The sequence below is a fragment of the Bolinopsis microptera genome, chromosome 6 (assembly GCF_026151205.1).
Source record: "Bolinopsis microptera isolate Bmic1 chromosome 6, MBARI_Bmic_1.0, whole genome shotgun sequence".
Lineage (NCBI taxonomy): Eukaryota > Metazoa > Ctenophora > Tentaculata > Lobata > Bolinopsidae > Bolinopsis > Bolinopsis microptera.
The window spans coordinates 5,759,789-5,780,816 of NC_087077.1; the positions used below are offsets into that span (position 1 = coordinate 5,759,789).

The following is a 21,028-nucleotide window of genomic DNA, read 5'->3' on the forward strand; positions in this document are numbered from 1 at the left end:
TCTCTTAAACTACATCTGCTTAAATAATAACTAGTTGTTGATCTCGCAATCAATTCAAATTACACCAAACAAAACAGTGCCATAAAATGTAAATATAAATTTTAAAATTCTCATAAAAATCGAAGCACGTTTCGCAAAATATACTCCAGTGTAGTTTTGTGCAAGCTCTCAATAAACCACGCAGTGTTTGCAGTCTCATTTGTTAGAATGTGTCAGCTATAACCCATTATAAACATTGTAAATTCAACGTTGAACTTCTCGACAAGAATTGCGCCCATTTTATTTGGTGGCGGACGCTAGATTTCCATTCACTGCAAGCTCCTATCAGTTCACTTCACAATATATCATGCTTGTGACCGGATATCCGGCTAAAAGTCCTGTGATCTTCTCTCTAGATAGCACTATATACGAGTCTGAACATTGTTTTAACTAAAACTTTCTCTTTCAGTATTGACGACTACATGAACTACAAGCCTGCAGAAAAAGCAGAACAAATTGATGCTAAGACGAAACAGTATATATGGATGGGAGAGTTGCTGAGGGACAAAACCACCGAACCACTCAGCTTATAGTGCTGTAAATTCTTGCATTTTAGAGCGAGATTCTCATCTACAGGTGACATGTTTATGTTTACTGTCCCTTCAGATAGATCCAGTGGTACTAATTGTGTATCCTATTTTATTTTCTACCATTGCCTGATCACCCGTAAGTGTTGAGAACCTCGCGAACTGTTCTCCTTCCAGTTCTTGAAGCGGAGGTTCGATCTCAACATCTGAACATTCTGTGTTAAGCATGACAGCTAAAAAATCCCGAACTGCATTATGTCGGATGATAATTTAACCAGCCCACCAAGATGACAATAAAGAGCAAGGTTCACATAAAACACTGTGATGGCTAACGATCCAAGTCGTTCGTTTCATGAGATTCTGGGGGGGGGGGGGGGGGGGGGGGGGGGGGGGGGTGTTGTGGTAGCCGATAGTGGTAAATTAATTTTTATCATATTATGAGGATATTACATGGGATTGTGGTTAAACTGGAATATCAACTGATGTTGGTAACTGCAAAGAGTTGGAGTGGAGTTGTTCTTCTTACTTTGGCTGCTCGGTTTACTGATGTGGTAACTGCAAAGAGTTGGAGTGGAGTTGTTCTTCTTACTTTGGCTGCTCGGTTTACTGATGTGGTAACTGCAAAGAGTTGGAGTGGAGCTGTTCTTCTTACTTTGGCTGCTCGGTTTACTGTTTAAGCTGCTCGAGAAGACTTAGTATTTTATCAGATTCGTTTAACCCGGGGAGGGGGGGGGGGATCGGGTACCAGTTTTGGATATTTTTCACTAGACACACCCACCCCCTTTGCGGTACTAACTGTTTTTTTGGATAATACGTAAGACACCCACCCTTTTGCCGCCTTTTGCGGTACTAACTGTCGAAAAATCGTGTTTTTCTGGGAAATGGGCAGTAGACCCACCAGTTAGTACCATGTACTAACTGTGTTTTTAGAAGAAAAAATGACCCACCCACCAACGTCACGTCCGGTACTAAGTGTATGATCCCCCCGTTTAACCGTGCATAAAAGCAGACAAAACCCATTCTGAAAGAACCAAACAAAATTGAAAATTAGGCAGTACAGTCAGCATGATAAAAGTAGCAAATAACGTAAGCAAATCAACAACAGAAATAACAATCCCAAACAATTTAAAAGTAAATATTCTTAACTTTCAGCCGTTACTCGCATTGATAGAGCTTAATAGTTAGTTACTTAATAGCTAGTCAGATACATATCCACAGCAGTCAACAGTCAGCACGATCTAAGTAAGAACGATCTAATCCTTTCTTCAAATCATATGCGATCCAGATTTTTCCTGGATCTTTTGCTACTGTAATATAGCGTGTCTCATCACAACATATGTCTACATGATAGGCTCAACAACATTACTACTAGTACGTTCTTGCATCTCCATCTCTGCAACCATGTTGTTAATTCTTCTTGAGTTAATCCAAGATATCATTTCACGTTTCAGTATTGCGATCTTCCCTGTCACCCAGTCATTATTGGCTTGCAATGTATCAAGGGGTTCATCAACGAATTGATCGGGACAACAATTCCAATCAAAGTGTCAGTATCCAAGAATGGAATGGACCAGTCGAAGAAGCTCCCAATGATTGCAACATTGACGGGGATCCAACATACCAGCTGGGATCCGATCACCAGGGATATCTTCAGAGTGAAGATATTGACGAGGTTAACCAAGGGAAAGACCGCCATGAACCCGGACATGGTGATCTCCCTGCCGGACATTCCATTAAGACAGGTGAAACACCGGCAGATACTCATTGCTACAGATGCCTGCAGCGCACCTTGACTAGCTGCGAAGAGGATTGTCCCCGCAAATCTGCAGACCATGGAGGATATCCAGTACACATCGAACAGACAGTACTCACCATCGTAGGCAAAGTTGGCTCCTACAATTGTGGCGAGGTAGACGGCGATTAGTAAGTCATATTCACCGAGTACTATGCACTGAATCTTGACAACCCTGAATGCCGCCTTCGCAGTGGAGTCATACGTATTCAGATGATGGTAGATTGCATATATATCGAGGACTAATATGCAAGCCATCTGAATTGCAACCACGTAAGGAAGCACTCTACCACTTATCAGATTATCTTGGGAGGAGAGGAAGGAGGAAGTGGTACAATTGGTGCATTCATCAGAGGAATCCGAGCAATCTGAAACTGAGTCACATGTCATGTTAATTGGAATGGGCTTGTTGTCTGACTTGCAGTAGAACGTGTCTGGGCAGTTCTGCTCATCAATACCGTTCTCACAGTGCTGAATACCATCACAGAATACCATCTTTCTCCGACCATCGCAGTGGCTCACACTTTGGATGTAAAGACTTGTTTTCGCACTTGTACGTATGTCGGGTAGTTTGCTCCTTGTAGTTTATGATGCAAATTAATTCTTTTACAGTGAGAGCTGATTGAGGTACTATCCATTATGCATTGCTCAACTTTTTTGGGATCTAATGATATCTGTCCAATACTTATATCATCTTCATCTTGCCAAGGTTTTAAATCATCATAAAATTTTTCTGCCGCATAGTTTGCCTTTAAGCAGTCCAGCTCTATGTAGCATTCTGCTTGTGACTGATTATAACTGGGCAACTTTTTGCGAGTTAGAAAATCTTGACAAGCACATTCGTCACTGTAGTCCTTACAATGTGCTCTACCGTCGCAAACTTGCTGCAAAGAAATACAACCATCACCATCAGCGCAAAGGAAAGTCTCGGTGCCGCAATAACACTCGTCCGTTCGACAGGATGAGTAGTTGTTGCACATCTGACTTACTGGGAGTACGCAACCTGCTCGCAGTAAACCTGACACATTGAAGTTCCCGTAGTAGCAAAGTTTGTATCCGGAAAAAGGATTTCCCCTCCCTTGCCTCCGTAAATTGATCAATATCCCAGAATCTGTATTCTTTGTAGTTATCCCGTACCGCGATTAAGGACTCTATTTCCCCAAAGACAAAGTCATTACAGATTATTTGCTCGAATTTCCTTTGAGCTAGTCCGGGTGCCGTTAGCAGGAATTGGGTCGATTGTGTGATTCTATCCCAGGCCGTGAGGTTCAGTATTGAGAGGAGATGAGGTAGTTTCATTACCTCTGGTGCTTCATTACCAAGCTCAGAACAGACAAAAGTCAGCAGCCCTACCAGAACGAGTAGTCTCATATTATCGTGCCTAGAATATGATTCGTAAGAATATTACCACAAATATATAAAACCCCGATTTATTGCAATATCGCGCCCCGATAACCGCAAACCCCGATTTAACGCGGCCATTTCCCTTCTCCAAATGGGGCTTTATTTACAAGTTTAAGCCCCATTTGGGGAAGTTGCAGCTGTAATTTAAGTTTTCGGACAACGGAGAAACTGGATTGACCTTAATCATTAATGGGATATTAATTTCTCTGATATACTGTCTCTGAGACAGCCTTACTAAAGTTAAAGTTGATTACAAAGCGACGAGATGCGACCGAAAAACAGCTAACACCGGCAATCGGCATTAGCACTTTAGCAGAACGCGAATACTTATACTATAGCTTAGCCAATAAAGATTGACCGGAATGAACTCTCCCATCTGAATGGGAGATATAATTATAATATAATGAATTTAATCATTATAAAATAATGAAGCCGCCAGATTAGACAGAAATATATGTGATATGCTCCAGGGGGCGTTGATTGACGACATTGGTGAATAAAAATAGTTGTCTCTCTAGCTCTGGTATCTACTCACCAGTAACTCCTCCTTTCTTATTGAAATGAGGGCGGGTCATAATTCTCAATTTTGACAATGTTGACAATTTTCTTGGCTATCTAGCAGGCAACTTCGCCAATGCAGTATAACCGAAAGCTGCTCTCTCATCTGATTGGGTGCTCAGAAAAACAATCAGAGTTGGATAGAGACTCCAGGGCGAGTTGAGAAATCGACAAACGACAACTCACTTCCACGAGTCACGATTATTGGAATCAGTGCTTGAATCACGATTATTGAAATCAGTACTTCGAAGTTCGCTCCGCAAACCTTAATTATTGAGCTCTATTCAGATGCGTAATTACAAACTATTCTGTTTTAATTGGTGTGCGAATGCCGAGACTCTACAGTCTAATCGCGACTGTCACGTGTGACTTTCCTAAAATGCACGCAGAATCTTTCAAGTTCTGCAGGTCTAAAATGAAAACACGATTATCATGTGCGCTTTCCACTTGAAATAATTACTGGTAAAATTACTATATTCCCAGAAACCCTTACTGGACAATGGGGCCTAACTTTGAAAGTAAAAGAATTAAAGATTTCCGGTTTTTTGCAACATGTTCGTACTCTTGTAAAAGTAACGTTTCCCCCAGGTGGAACATTCAAAACAACGTAGATTTGGAGTTTATATCTACAAATTTCTAGAAAAGTGTCATTTTGGGCCGATCAAAAGTTTGCAACTTTAACTTTGCAGAACTCTGTACTTTGTTTGACTGAATTGTGTCACGTGCTGGCTGCTTGAAGATTGGAATGCGCCACGCGTGCAAGTCATGTTTATAAATTGTAAATCATAAATGTCGCGCGCGAGGTCTAGCCGTCTGTTTAAATTAAACCACTTTTAGTTGAACTTGACGGATGTTACTCGTCTAAATTTCTTCGAAGTAGCGCGCGCCGCTTTTTTCTCGAAGGCAAGTGCTACGAAGGCAAGTTCTACGAAGTAGCTTGATTCACGATGTCAATCCTTCGCAGCTCGGTGAGGCACAGTGGTGCATTTTGCCGATCTACCGAAGATCTATCTTGCGAGAAGAATTATTTGATGCGCGGCGCGACCCAGTAGCACTACTGGGGAGATGCAAAACATTCTTGGCCTGGTAGCACTCTAGCTCGGAACCCAAATTGTAGTTTTTTAATGCATGCAGTGAAAATAGTGGTGATATCTGTTTTGTTGTAAATATAAAGTGACTTTGCAATATGTTATGACTTTGCTAAACATGAAAGTGTTGCTGATGACATTGCAGAATTGGAAGTTTGGGAGAGTATTTGGCTTTTAAAGTTCAATCCTGCCAAATGTAAAGTAGTTCATGTTAATCTTAATAGTAATCCTAACTTAAATTATTTTGTTAATGGTGTAGAACTTGAAGCATCTGCTCAGGAAAAAGACTCGCTGGCAGAGCGGCGAATACGTGGGGAAGCTTTTAAGGTTATTAATGGTTTGACTGAGTACGGCTCAGATTTGTTCAAAGTGAGCAGATCTGGTCTTAATCTTGTATCATCCAACAAATGTTGTAAGAGTATGGCAAAGATTAGGAATCTCCAAAGTTCATTTCTTCCAGAGCGAGTTATTCCTTACTGGAACAAACTTCCTCTAGATGTTAAGAACTCGGTGACTGTTTTAGGTTTTAAGATTAAATTAGAAGGGTTTAAGAAAGATATGATTTCTAAGGATATTTCTAATGATTCACATTTTTGGAATGTTTCAAATGAAGTATTTCACTCTTGATTCTGATGACCCATCACAGCTAGAGCACAATATGGAACACTGTATGTCTGATATCAAGAAATGGATGACAAACAATTTCCTTCAACTGAATTCTTCTAAGACTGAAGTCATCGTTATATCCTCTAAATTTGACTCAAAAAATATTCCAGCCTCTCTACAGATTGTTAAGGATCAAGAGCCACATGTTGTTAGTGGAACTGTGAAGAGTCTTGGGCTGTATTTGGACAGTTATCTTTCAATGAGTGATCAGATTACGTCAGTGGTTCAAGCATGTAATATTCAGATCAGAAATTTGTGGTTTATTGCATCAAAACTGTCTTTTAACCTTAAGATTCAGCTTGTTCATGCTCTAGTACTCTCTAGAATTGATTACTGCAATAGCGTATATTTTGGACTGAGCTCTTATGATTTAAGTCGTTTACAGAAGGTGCAAAATTCTGCTGTAAGATTTATTTTCGGGAGAGGAAGAAAGGCACACACTACTCCACTACTTAAGAAAGTTCATTTTCTACCAGTTAGATTTAGAATAGATTTTAAGATTGCCCTACTTGCCTACAAGTGTTTAAATAATATAGCTCCTCCTTACTTAAAAGAGTTGATATCTCCTAGGCAGCAAAGTTTTAAAAATGTACGTCTTGATAATGATTATTTTTACCTTAGTTTTCCGCCCTCTCCTAACTATGTAAACACAGAGAAAGCTTTTAGTCACTGTGCAGTTAAAGTATTTAATTCCCTGCCATACGACATAAGATCAGCTGAGTCAGTTACATCTTTCAAGACCAAACTTAAAACATACTTCTTTTCTCTAGCATTTGATTGATTTTGCATTTACATAGGCAAAATGAACTTGTCATGTCTAATTTTCAATTAAACTAAGCTCAGTTAATGTAAGAGCCGCTTTAGAAAGCACTGGAGTTTATCTCCAGGATTAAATTATATCGAGTTCTAGTTATATGATTTAGCTATAAGGCGGTTTATAAAAGTTGTATTTATTATTTATTATTATAAGTATTAGGGAGAATTGAAGGACCTAGCTATGTTAGTAATAAAGAGAAGCATAACAATTATCTTTATTTCCACCCTTTTGTGGCAAAAAAGCGATTTATAAATCTTTATTCCACTGGGAAGTATGAATATGGTTATCTTTTGGGGATGCTTTTTGAATTTATTTGAAATTTTTGAACAAAGTTGTAGTTAATAATTTATTAATTTTGGTGGTAAGATATTTATGTTTTTCCATATAGTGATTTGATACTTTGTAGACATGTGTGATGATGTTATGTCATAATTTTTACTTTACTTTAGTTTACTTTATTGTGTAATGTACTGAAATAGCTAATATTTAAAATTGATTTGTCGTTCCAAATAGCATGGAAACAAAAAAGGAAACTTGTCCCTGTAACCGCTGCAAGTCTGCAAATAACTTTACAAAAAAAACTGTAAAGAATCATGTTAAACTGTAAGGAGAGTTTTCCTACGAATTGGGAGTTACGGTAGGAGAGTTCTTGAGTACCCCGATAGAGAGTAAACTGGATGAAAAATTCTGGACAGTTGCAAGGTACACAGTTATATTATTATATATTTGGCATAAGTTAGTGTTCCCTTCAGTGTAGAGGAATTATAATTAAAATTATACTTTCCTTTCAGCTACATTCTGAAAAGGGTACAACACCATGCCGTAGATAAGGATACAAGGATACAAGGATACAAGGATACGAGGATACAAAAGTGATAATTATTTTATTGAATTCATAATAGGTATAATTCTGAAATAATTTAAGGTTACACAATTCTAGTTATTTACAAATGTGTAGGGCCAGGGATAAAATAGAAATGTTTTATAATACTTATTTTGAGGTCCTGTAGCATTATGCATTGGCCAGTATTTGAGTGAAAATCTGGGCTCTTATAGTAGGCTGTAAAATGTTCGTTCACAGAGAGAATTGAATGGATTGCTCTTGCTGAGCTGTGGCAGTAAATTTTGTAGGGTCTAGTGTTTTATCGGATAGCAAACCGGCTAGGTCAGTAATATTTTTGGGATGGAAGTTAAATTTTTCTCTAACTGAGGAGTAGAGTAAGGATGTGCTTACATTTAAGACCGGGGTAAGCCTCAGACTTACATACGAACACAAATACCTGCAAAGGTTGTTGAAAACCCTGACCAGGCAGTTAGGAGGAAGCTTCACCACGCTCACAGAAAGATAACGTCACTGCAGGTTGATTGATTGATTTCTTAAAATCTGGCTTTGTTAGACTACTAAATATTCCAATACGAATTTTACTTAAGATTGAACTGAAATTCACTGTCTCAATCTCAGGTAGACGCTCATAAAGATTTCAACGTGACCTGAAAGATACCGTGGGACGCCTAGAAACTGCGTCCTTCCAGACGTTGGAGTCTAAAGAGACTAAAGAATATGTTGCGGAGTCCTCCAACATAAACAAGCGACCAAGGATGGACTCCGGAGACACAATCGAATTTATGAATGCTGGTAAATACGAGTCATACATTGAAATATTATTAGTATACTAATTCGTCTCATTTCCAAGTATTGTCTTCAAACTGACTCATACCATGCAATGTATGTAAACGTTTAATCACAGCGAATATGCGTTTGAACACAGCGTTTGAAGAATCAGAAATTTGCATCGGAGAAGATTGTAAGATGCTTTGAAGCTCTCAATGAGGTACAATACGAGGTTGTACAAGTACCCATGGAGTTCAGGGCAAGCTACAACTGCAAATCGGAGAAAAAGGCTGGGGACCGTGTATTAAGAGCAGACACACCAGTTGTCTACACTAGTCTGCAGTCGTTGGTAAAGACAGTTATGAGTAAACTGGAACTTTACCAACTTCTGCAGCCGCAATGTTCACCGACGGCAAGGTATGCCATAATTTGATGCAGCTGCTCAATGTTGTAAATCAATTAATTTAAATATAATGTGGAGCTCCAAATGTCATTATAACAGTGCTACTTATTTCAGATATTATAACCAACATTGCTTATATTCTGCCTTGTAAACAAAGAGCAAATCTTCTTAATGCCTTCTTCCTGTCCTAAAACTAAAACTTCATCCTATTAAAGTAAAGGCCAGTTGTTACCACAAGCTATTATACCGTCCCTCTCAAAAACATGCCTCAGCCTCCATCAAAAACAATTTTAGTTTTCAGTCCTTCTAGTTTCCAAAAATCTACCGAGCTAGTGTTCTGGTGTGCACAAAAGCCCCTAAGCCCGTGCATTCCTTGCCCCGCTAGCTGCCAGTCCTTGACAAACTTCCAATAGCAAAGATCAACTAGTCATTTACAAATTGAGCACTATACAATTTTAATTGTTTTAAATATTTGACTTTGTAAAATGAGCTAAAACATTGATTCATTAGTTTCATTGATTTATTAGTTTCATTGAAAAAAGATATGGGTGAAAGTATTTATAGATACAATTTAACCTATATATATAAAACAAGATTTTTTTCTCGATTAACTATCCCATGAGGTACTAAATAACACTTCTGTTTCAGAATCTGAGTATGAGGATATGTCAAAAGGTAGACTTGGCAGTTGTCCAAAGCATGGCCAGTGGTTCCTCCATCCAAGGAATAACTGTTTTGCCAGGCACAGACTTCTCCAAATCTGTTGAAGCATGTAGGTCTGGTACACTTGGTCCTGAGGAGGTAACGTGTGGTCCTTATCAGTACAGATACGAGAAAGCCTGCTCGAAAATCGGGTCACTAAGTACACTTGTATTCATATTATAATGCATTAATTTCAGTATTAAATAAGTCACCAATTTTATGTGAATTGTAACAATTATAATTTAAGTAACTTTACACTTATTACCTTAAATCAGGCTGTTCACCACAAGCTCACTTTGGAGGGAGCACATTGAACGGTAACGACGCTCACAACCTCGTTACACGATACCACAAGCTTGTTCCGCTGTGGATTGAAATTTTGGCATTAGGAATGTGAGTACATAAAGTTTAATCGTACACATTTCGTCCACATTTCCATTCAAATTATTAATACTAAAGTATCCAATACTCAGTTTCAATAAAGTTACAACTTCAGCTTTGAGCATGACGAACAGAAGCTACTCAAGAAAGAGATAGCAGATGTCATCTCACTGATGAAAATCTACGGTCCACTAGTGACTAACTTAGGAAACACGAATAGGTATTTACTATATCTACGATATCTATGCATCATTATTCAAAGTTAAAGTACAGCAAATGTAAGCTATCGAATATACCCACTTACCCAGTCTCAACTTCACCAAATTCAGGTTAACCAAGGAGGCAATCGATGAGCTGGACAAGGAAATTGCCGGTTTCCTAATAGAATATCGGAAATACTTCAAGACTGTTCCGCCAAAGATCCACATGCTTGAAGACCACGTGATTCCCCAATTACGAAAGTTGGGTTGGTCGATGGGAATCGGGTCAGAACAAGGTGGCGAGGCCTCACACAAACTGGTGAAAGCAGTGAGGCAGCGATTTTTCAATAAGTCCTCAGATAAAGACAGTATATTAAGAGCCGTGACCAAGGTCACATCCGATAGCATTATAAGACTGAGGTCGGATACTATAGTAACAAAAGTTTAAAAAAAGTAAAAAAACCTCCTCCATAGTACTAACCCAAGAATAGTAGTAAAACAAAGTATTTTAGTAGTAAAACAAAGTATTTTATTTATTAGCAGTGCAATCAATTCATATGATATAATTATAAGAATATAATAGTATGTCACACCTATTTAACTGTTACATTTGAGTAGTCGTGCCATGGCTAAATCTAACTAGGACCAGTGGTGCCGATTAGCATTTAATAGGTGAGTCTAAGTGACACAAATGGAAAATTTTAAGAAAAGACGGATCAAAACACAGATCCAAGGACAAGGAGACCCCACTGCAGGACCATACATGCTATTGGCTTGTGCATGGCCCAAAAGGTTCCAGTTGTCCAGGAAACTGTACGTAGCTGGTCAACTAGTTTTGAATTCAGACTAGGCTTGATGAGTTCTGGGGTTTCTAGGTAAGATTTGATGGTGCCAGGTTTGTTCAGGAGGACATGGAAATTATGCGATGAATATATAGGTATATAAAAATCATATCAATATAAAAATAGATCCAAAAATAGATCCAAAGATTCACACGGCAGTCAGGGAACTTCCAGACAGGATGCTTTTGAAACAGGTATAATTAGCGCTTTTGTAATTAATTGTATGCAAGGGATGGGATGCTGATCAACTAAGCTGGTTCAATGCCCCAGCTATTTAGGGGGAGCCACTCAATTTCACGCCCAGGTGTTGTCAATTGCTGGGTTTCAAGTAACAGCTTTTTGATACGGCTCTTGATAATTGAGATGGGGGAGGAAAGGTCGGAAAATTTACTCGAGCCAGGGACCATGACATTGTTTTCATTAGGAGTGCATTTGTCGAATATTTTATCAACCAAACTGTTCCATATAGTCGTACCTTTAACGACAAAATTGTGTTTAGAAATGTCAAGTTTGTGTCGGGGGACCCGCATAGTTTGGCTACATGTTCTGGAACTTGTTTGGAATAAACTTGTCAGAGAGATGGGTTGATGCAGTTTCAAGATTTTAAACAGTTCAGTGGATATATGTTGGATGTAAAGGTTGTGGATTGACATGATTTTCTCGGTATTGAATATTGGCTTAGTGTTTTCCAAAGCAAAGCTCCTTTTTGCGATATGTTCACTGTATGGTCTTGAACGTGCACATGTTTCATAGTACTCTGCCCGGTCAAAGCTTGGTTTGCTTCCAAATAGAAGGCGTACGCATCTTTTTTGGATGGAGAACAGTTTAGATAGCCTAAAAGGTGTGACACCGCCCCAGCTACTGATACAGTAGCTCATATGAGACTTGAATAATGAGTCATACAGTTTATGGTATTCTGTTTCTGGAATAAACTTCATAATACGTTTAATTATAGCTATACTTGTAGTTAGTTTACATTTTATGTTATCTAGTTGGGGTTCCCAGGATAGTTCATGGTCTATGATAACACCAAGGAATCTCACCTTATCTACTCGTGTAAGTGTGGTGCCTGATAACGTGAGTGAGTTCTCAGAGCCATATTCACGAGCACGTGCACAGGACGAGTAGCGGCCAGGCCTGAATAACATGTAGACCGATTTGCTTTGGTTAATGTGCAGCAAGTTAGATTCCATATAGTTATTTACAGATTCAAGTACTTTATTAGCATTCAAATAGGCTTCTTGTTCAGTTTTTCCAGCAACAAATATGTTCGTGTCATCTGCAAACAGTATGAAGTGTCCAAGTTGGCTAGAGTTAGTAATGTCATTAATGTAGAGTAAGAAGAGGAGAGGGCCTAGAACTGATCCCTGTGGTACCCCATATTCAATTTTGCAGTGATCAGAGTGTGTATTTTGGAAATCAACATACTGCTGTCGGTTACACAAATAGCTTTCAATTAGGCCAAGACAGGGCCCTCTTATGCCATAGTGTTCAAGTTTGACAAGTAATTTTCTGTGGTCGATTGTGTCAAACGCTTTGCTTAAGTCAATAAATATGCCAATTACATGATTCTTACTTTCTAGGTTTTTAAGAATGTGGTCAATGGAGTAATTGATGGCATGTGCCGTTGAGTGGTTGGATCTGAATCCAAACTGTTTATCGTATATGACCATATGTGAAGTAAAGAAGCTATATAGTCGGCAGTAAATTACTTTTTCAAATATCTTACCAAAGATAGGTAGAATGGATATAGGCCTGTAGTTGTCAAACAGTTGTGGGTCTCCTTTTTTAAATACTGGGGTAACCTTACCTATTTTGAGAATATTTGGAAATAGACCCAGCTTCATGAATGAATTTAGGAAACCAGCTAGGTGCCTAGAGATTGTTGTGACACATTTCTTAAGAACAGCTATTGATATGTCACTAGCCTTGTCACCCTGGAAGGTTTTAACAATTTTTTCGATTTCCTCAGAATCACAGGGGTTTAAGAACATACTGTTGGTGACTCTTCTGTTAAAGTAGTTCTTATAATCAAGGGGTCTCTGGCAAGCTGTGTCACGACCTATTGGTTTGGAGGAGCAGAGTTTCGCATTAAGTTTACCTGCAATGGAAGAGAAGAACATGTTAAAGCCATTTGATATGACACGTTTGTCTTTTACTAAACTACCATCTATTTTGAACGAGGCCTTTATTCCAGTTTTTGTTTTTCCTCTCAGTTCATTGATCAGTGCCCATGTTTGCTTCACATTACCTGAGACTTTTGAGAATTTTCTGCAATAGTACAATTTCTTGGCAGATCTGATAATGTATTTTAACTGTCGACGGAATTTACTATAGGTTAAGTATAGATCAGAGTCTCCAAGAGGGTTGGGTTCCTTAATTGTACTCTTCCACTGCTTGTAAAGATATTCTTTCTTTTTCACTGATGCAATGATCCCTGGTGTGATCCAAGGGTTTGCAATCATATTTCTTTTTGACTTTTTGAACGATTCAGATTCAATTAAAAAGTTTTCTTCGATCAAAAGTTTTATCTTATTTGCAAAAATTTCAAAGTTTTCTACGTTGTAGCACACCTGCCCACAAAAATTTGTTTGAATATCTTCTAAGAACTTGTTCATATTAGATTCACAGTAGTCATATTTCGGTTTACAAGGGTCAAGTTCTGGTTCTTCAGGCATGCTACATTCGAGAATACAGAAAATTGGAGAGTGATGCGAAACCCTGGTATCCAGTAGTCCAGCTGACACAATATTGTCAGTGGAGTTTGTCAGAATATTGTCAATAAGCGATGGGACACAGCCTGGTTTATGGTGCGTTGCCAGTGATATAAGTGGGATGAAGTTATTTCCATATAAAATGTTTTCAAAGCTGGCAGAGCCTTTATTAAATAGATTAAAGTTGAAATCTCCAAGCAGGATAACGTTCCTGTCAGGAACCTGATTAAGAAGGCTCTCAAATTCGTGTAGGGCATCTTTGTCAGATCCACCAGGTGGTCTGTATAGGACGCCAACTGTTTGGGGCCTGCCAACATTTGTTATAGAGACAAACACTGATTCAAGGTTAGGGGTACACATACATAGTTTATCAATACGGGTGTAAGTAAGTGACTCATTGATGTAAATTCCCACTCCACTACCTTTAGATTTGTCACGTAATTTATTGGTGTATTCAGAGAGATAACCGGGTATCCTATACATGTCTTTGAGGTTTGCATCAATATTTGTCTCAGCCAAGCCAATAAACGAGAGTGGATGACTGTACTGTGAGATTTCTGTGACAAATGTATCAAAATTTGCAGCATTTCCATCAATATTGTTAAAAATACCAGTAAGGTTCTGCCCATTTCTATGATACAGCTTTATGAGGTTCTTAAAGCTTTTATGATCATAATTCTTACAGCTTTTATGGATTTCATTGATTTCAGAAACATCTTCAATTTCATCAAGGTGGACTGGGTCATGTTTGTCACGTATAAGTGCAGAAGCAAATGGGCAGTACCGTTGTGGTAAGCTGGCGATGCAGATGTAGCATTGCCAGCTATCATTGGTGTGGCTGTATTGGAAGAGATTTTTGGCACATTTAGAGTGAGTAACTTTTTTATTGAAATCTTTCAAATCAGTCAATTACATACAAGTTTACACAATGAATTAGTTAAATATAATATTGTCCTCTAAGCATGGATTGTCAAAGTTGAAATTGTCTCGGACAAAATGTATGTAACCAAAGGACCTGAGGGTCACCAAAACACAGATATTGAGTGCAAATGCAGCTCCTGCACAAGCATGGGCCCTTAACTGTTCCACAGGAGCTACAGTTCAAAATTTTGTGGTGTGTTGAGATAAATTTATTGCATCCCTTGCAAACATTCTTAGTAATTTGTGGTTGTTTGATCATCATAATTATGGTGGGCGCCTACCACTCGCTAACGCTCCGCCGAAGTTCCCCTGACTGGTGTTAAAACGTGCTCTAGACTGGCTACTCCTTCTGCCAGCTACAGATTCCTTAATATTCGCAGCAAATTTACGGATACCACTTTTACCAAGGTGAACAATATCTGAGGTAAGAGGGCCATTTGCAGCAATATCCCATCTGCCATACTCATCAGAGAGCTGGCGACCAAAAATAGAGTTATCAATAATAAAAATGTTTCTTTGCTGATAAGACACATCGAGGATGCCCCGATTAAAGCTTTCAACTTTTCTATTTAGAGAGTTTAGTCTAGTTGGAAGTAACATTGACAAGTGGATTTTGGATTTGGGGTAGGTTTCAGTAATGTCTCTGCACTTGGATTCCAGGACATGGAGGAGGTAGGCTTCTGATCGTGGATGAGACCGGGAGTTAATACTGTTGATTCCAGTATGGATGACAATATTACGGTAAGGGCCAATCTCAATTGCATCAGGGAGAGCCTCCATGTGACCTACCAAAACACGCTTCCCAGGGACCCAACGACCAAAGGTACCTACTGAGTCACCAAATGTCATCCTGGAGGTGTTTGAATCACCCAGAATGATGGTCGAATTGATGAAGTGAGGAGAAATGTGTCTAAAGGTCAGGCTCACTCTCTCTGTGGAGACATTCTCGTCTGGGAGGATCCCATGTTTCCAAAAGTCCTGCGCATATCTCGTTGTGACTAACAAGCTGTTGTCCTGAAGGGGGAGATCTTCTGATTGGCTATCATCATTATTGCAGAAGGACATGGTACGGGCAGCTCCTAGTGAGATCGTAAGGATGTGAGATTCGGGATCAATCACAGGCTCATCATCTCTGTGCATTGGAATGTGGTTAGCACCAGAGCTATACTTACTAATGAGACACGAGTTAATCTTAATATTCCTATCATTCACTGGAGAAGGTATTTTAGGAACAATTGTTTCAAGAAGCTTCTTCAGCACGTGCGGCATTTCTCTTGCTGGGTGCTCAGTGCCAGTGTACCTATACGAGAAGTCACCAAAGTACATTACTTCACGAGAGTTCTCACCAACACTAGTAAATTCGCTACAGTTACCACTGATGAACGCTTGGACTTCCTCCTTAAGTTCTGGTGTAAGGGCTAGAGGGTCATACATTTCATAGGGCTTGCACGGTGTCACATGTTTCTTTGTGTGTGGAGAGACAGTATTAGGTGGGGGAGGGGATGTGGGACCAGGACCATGGTTAGGCTGTGGCATCCTGTTTGGTGGAGGCCGAGGGCTGCTGCTTCTGTTGCCAAGCGACGACTTCATGGATGTGACTTGTTCAGTCAGATGTAAGAGGCTGTTTTGGATGCTAGTGACAGCTTCAGCTGTCAACAGGGTTGTGCTCTCTGGGTGTGGCTGGTCAACTCTCTGGAAGGCAGACTCACGGAGGCCTTTTATCTCTTGCTGTAGCATGTTCAGTTTCTCTGTGACATCATCATTAACCAACCCCTGGTTTGAAGAGCGTTCACTAAGACATAATGCAGTGACAACCTCCTTAGTTGAACGGATGTCAGCGTAGAGGGATGAAGGTACCTTACTAAGTGCGGGACAGACATAACAGCTTGGGCACTCCCACAGTTCCATTTTCTTAATATCTGATGGTGAAAGGCCGAGTAGATTACTGCACCTATTATGCCATTGCTGTTGACACTTGTTGCAGGTGATGTAGGTTGAGTTTTTGTCACTCTTCTTGCATGGACACTTCTTTTTGTTTTGGGTTACAGGAGTTCTCTTGTTTTGAGAAGGTGTGCTCTTGGCACTTGCACTAGGAGTACCCTGGTTTGATGGGGTTTTGGGGACAAGGCACTCTGCATCAAAGAATTTGTCTCCAGTAACATCAATGGGGCTTTCTGGTATGACAGTAGGAGATTCGGTGTTACACTTCAATTGCTCCTTGTAGAGGGGAACTCTTGATTGAGGTGAGTCATAGAGGCTGTTATTTGGATCGTTGGGTGGAGCCTTGTGAGGACGAGCATTACGTAGAGATCTATCGTGTACCATGATTATGAGAAGAGGCGGGGGCAGCCGGTGGACCGTTCGGGGTGGTGTCCCGTCAGACAGGCCTCAGGACCTGGGAGAGAGAAGAGTAGTGTAGAGTATAATAATGAGCAACGTGAAGGATGTGAAATATCATAGCTATATAGAAATAATTATAATAAGAATCTATAGACTGACACACTGACAGACCAACATAGACAGGATTGATATGAGAGTGAGATGATAGGGTTGATGATGTGAGGGATGGTATGGAGGATGTTGTGGAAGGTGAGGGCTGGGAAGCCCAAATAGCAAAGCTGAAAGAGTGTTAATTAGTCAATATCAAATCTGGGTATATTTCAATAAAACAGATAAGATACAATTTGCATACTTTCAACACTACTATTTTAATGATGGCCGGAGGGAGCATCATGAATACACAATGCTGTGAGCCCCCCAGGTGTGGTGACTGTGATGACTGTGAGGATGAGTGAAGTGTGTTTACATAACAACAGCACAACAAGTACTCAACTCTCAAGCAGGGCCATCAGCAAGTCTTCTGTTCCACCACCCCTGCAGGTTCCACACAGGCTACCCCATTGCCAACGAGTTTAGAGATTCATGGTCATTGTGCATTCATGGTACATCCTCAAATTATTTGTTATATAGTAGTGTTGAAAGTATTAAATAGTTTAGGTAGGACCCCCCCCCCTGCCCCCTTAAGTGGGTGACACACCACAGCTATTTCCTTCCCCCAAATAGGGCTTAACATACATAATTAAAACAGTCAAAACTCCGATTTACCACAAACCCCCGATTTACCGCGGCTTTTTCTTTTCTCTCAAACTCTGAGGTAAATCGTGGTATTACTGTATATGGGGGCAGGGGGTCTTTATATGAAATTTCTCTCGAAATTGATTTTACAGTTGTTTCTAATGGAGAGGAGTGATATCTATCTGCTGCTTTTGGTCCCATGGAAAAATATTGTTCCTAGCCGAAGTTATCGCCAGATAAAGGTCAGCGCTCATGTGTAATTGTACTGCGCGGGCGATTTTTGATCGCGTGCCCTGAAAATCGAGTCTAAAAATCTATACTCTCCTACATTTGTTGAGCAATCACCCTGAAACTTTCAGGATATGTTCTAGGGATCATTTAAAAGAGATGAGCCGGGCAGAATTTTGAGATAGGCCTTTAAAAAAGTTTTTATTCGATTTTGAAAATCTTGGACCAGGAAAAATCGTCAAAAAACGACCTATCTTAAAATTCGGATAAAACAGAATCTCCTAAATGGTTCTTAGAACATATCCTGAAAGTTTCAAGGTGATTGCTCAAAAAATGTAGGAGTTCAAGATAGATTTTTTGACTTGATTTTCAGGGCCAGATTGAAAATCGCTCGCGCAATACAATTACACATGAGCGCTGACCTTTGACCGGCGATAACTTCGGCTAGGAACAATATTATATTTCCAATGGACCAAAAGTAACTGATAGATATCACTCCCTCTATCAGAAACAACTATAAAATCAATTTCGAGAGAAATTTCATAAAGACCCCCCTGCCCCCTTAATTTGGTAAACAATGCTGTTTAATAGTGTTTTGCCAGATTAATGAAAAATGTTTAGATAATGAAGGTAATGCTGTTTACTGGTTTATCTTTCAGCGACAGCTCTTTAAGAAATGAGGCCCTTAAATGAAGTGTGTATTCTGTGTAATGAAAGTAGTTAATATAAGCTATGTTGTTGTCTTAAACAGTATAAATGAGTGTTGAGGCTATCTCATTATTCATTTGAGGATCCTCTATAACTCAATATTAATGCCTGTTCTCGCTCAAGCATCTTCATCCATCTTGTTGCTCACTGTTTTCTTGAAATTTTTGTTTTCTTGACTGATAATGATTTAAGTTGAAGTAAAATTGTTTATGTTCATGAGATCTACTGTTAAGCGCTACTTTTCGAGAAAAAAGAACAGAAAATGTTCATCAGAGTCCCAGACAGATGCAGAAGAAAGTTTAGAAAACTCTCATTTGGCTGAGGCCATACCAACAAATACCAAGTACTCCTCCATTGAGAATGAAGAGGAAACTTTCAATGAAGAATCCGTGGAGGATGCCATCAACCAGTCCGGCATTGGATTTGGAACACTTATTTTTGTCTTGAGTCCTTGTTTATTCATTCTCTTTGAAGGGGCAGAAGACGTCATTCAATCCTACATGAGTGATTTAGTGACATGTCACTGGGAGTTAAGCTTAGATAAGCTGCTCTTTATCGAGATCGGGACTGTTATTGGAATGTTGGCGGGTTCTCTAGTCTGTTCACCTTTGAGTGACAAATATGGGAGACGGAATGTCATAATGGTGATGGTATCTGGACTACTTATATTCGGGAATTTGACAGCATTTGCAGTTGGGTTTACATCGTACCTCACTTTCCAGATAATGGTCGGATTCTTTGTCGGTGGTGGTATAGCTCCTGTGATAGCTCTGTTAGTTGAGGTGGTTCCGAGTCGCTGGAGGGTTGCAGTCCTTGCACTTAGATCTGCTGGAAGAGCGTCTGGGATTGTGTACGCAGTGGCGGCGTTCTGGCTACTGAACGAGAGTTTGGGCTGGAGGTCAATCATCCTGGCCATCAATATAATCAACATTCCTGCTCTTGTGTTTGTGTGCCTCAGTGATGAAAGCTCACAGTATAGAATAGCTGTTGATGACGAGAAGAGAGCAAAGAAGTCATTGGCCCGGTTACAATCATTAAACGTGAACAAAGCATTCTTTTACTGTTGCTTGGAGAGCAATGTAAAGGAGGTGGATGCAGAAGAGAATAAGTCTGAAATATGGAGAGCCTCCGGTGAATCCTTAAATGAATCAGAGGGTCGGAGAGTGACTTTCAGTCCCTCTACCACTAAACATTCCACTGATGACAAACCAGAGGATTGTGCAATTAGTGACTTAGCTTCATCTGACTTGGAGACGGAGCAAGAGGATGCCGAGTACAACACAGGCCATTCAGCGGTCTCTGGCAGCCAAATATCAGCTCCTGAGAAGGATGATGAATCTCACTGTCAGGCGGGGTGCACTGACCTTCAGCTTCCGATTAAAGGCATGATTCTTATGGCAGCCTACGGCTTTATTGTCCAAGCAATCTACTATGGATATACGTTCTATAACAAAAACGGGATAAAAGATCGCTACTGCGCTGATTGGACCACCATCGAACCTCCAGTATCCATGAATGTAGCATTATTAGACGACTGTGCAGTAGTTAATACACACCAGCTATTTGAGCAATCCATGACGTCGATAATAGGTCCCGTTGGAGCTATCCTGACCGCGATCTCGGCAGTATCGATAGGGCGCAAGAAGACTGGTTACATCATCGCGCTCCTTCTGGTAACATTCAACTTCTTCTTTTACAACTGTCCCAACAGCATTGACTCAGGTATATTCAATCTCATCGTATCCCTTGTAAGTATACTTAAGTGTGGTGCGGATCTCTTACCTTTGGTTGTGGCGTCAGAATACTTTTCCACCTCCAACAGGGGCATGGGTTTGTCAGCCTGCGTCACTGGCTCCAAGTTAGGAGCAACCTTGAGTATTCTCGTGTGTCATTACGGACATGATGGTGCTCCCTACTGGATTGCTGGGTACCTTCATTTGTTGAGTGTGTTGATGATTGTTGTAGTGTTCGTTACAAGGGAGACAAAAAGGGTTTAGACTCGGGTCATTTACTTCCTGTACTTCGAAAATACACGAAGGGAAACTCATAATAATAATATGAGGCTTGAAATCTTCGTAAAACTACAACTTGAGAGCTTCAAATTATCTGTTATTAATATTATTTAGTAAGTAGTGTTGAAAATATCAATATTTATTCGAACAGATACAGATACAGTTATTTCCACAGTTATTAGTACTTTAAGGATGAACTATAAACGGAATAATCTTAGTTATTCGATAGTACTGCGGAGCTTTTTAAAATATTAGTTTGTTATAATTACTGATTAGTGCCGTAGATCAATATCTATTGTCTATATGAAACAATCGTTTTTTACTGCTTCTCATGATCAT

At 39.7% G+C, this 21,028-nt stretch overlaps 2 protein-coding genes across 2 annotated transcripts in view; both read left to right on the forward strand.

Annotated features, from left to right (window-relative positions):
- Window positions 1–21,028, forward strand: part of LOC134817547 (uncharacterized) — an 84,769-nt gene that overhangs the window by 54,806 nt on the left and 8,935 nt on the right. The window lies entirely within an intron of this gene.
- LOC134817545 (uncharacterized) lies at window positions 9,883–20,989 on the forward strand. The gene is made up of 4 exons (XM_063826719.1): window positions 9,883–10,001; window positions 10,105–10,209; window positions 10,319–10,679; window positions 17,659–20,989. Exon 4 carries the CDS (start codon window positions 18,887–18,889, stop codon window positions 20,672–20,674), a length of 1,788 nt encoding a protein of 595 aa, XP_063682789.1. The 5' UTR covers window positions 9,883–10,001; window positions 10,105–10,209; window positions 10,319–10,679; window positions 17,659–18,886; the 3' UTR covers window positions 20,675–20,989.

Bases quoted from the DNA above. Each gene is read 5' to 3' on its own strand.
- LOC134817545 (XM_063826719.1), top strand. From the start codon at position 18,887: ATGTTCATGAGATCTACTGTTAAGCGCTACTTTTCGAGAAAAAAGAAC.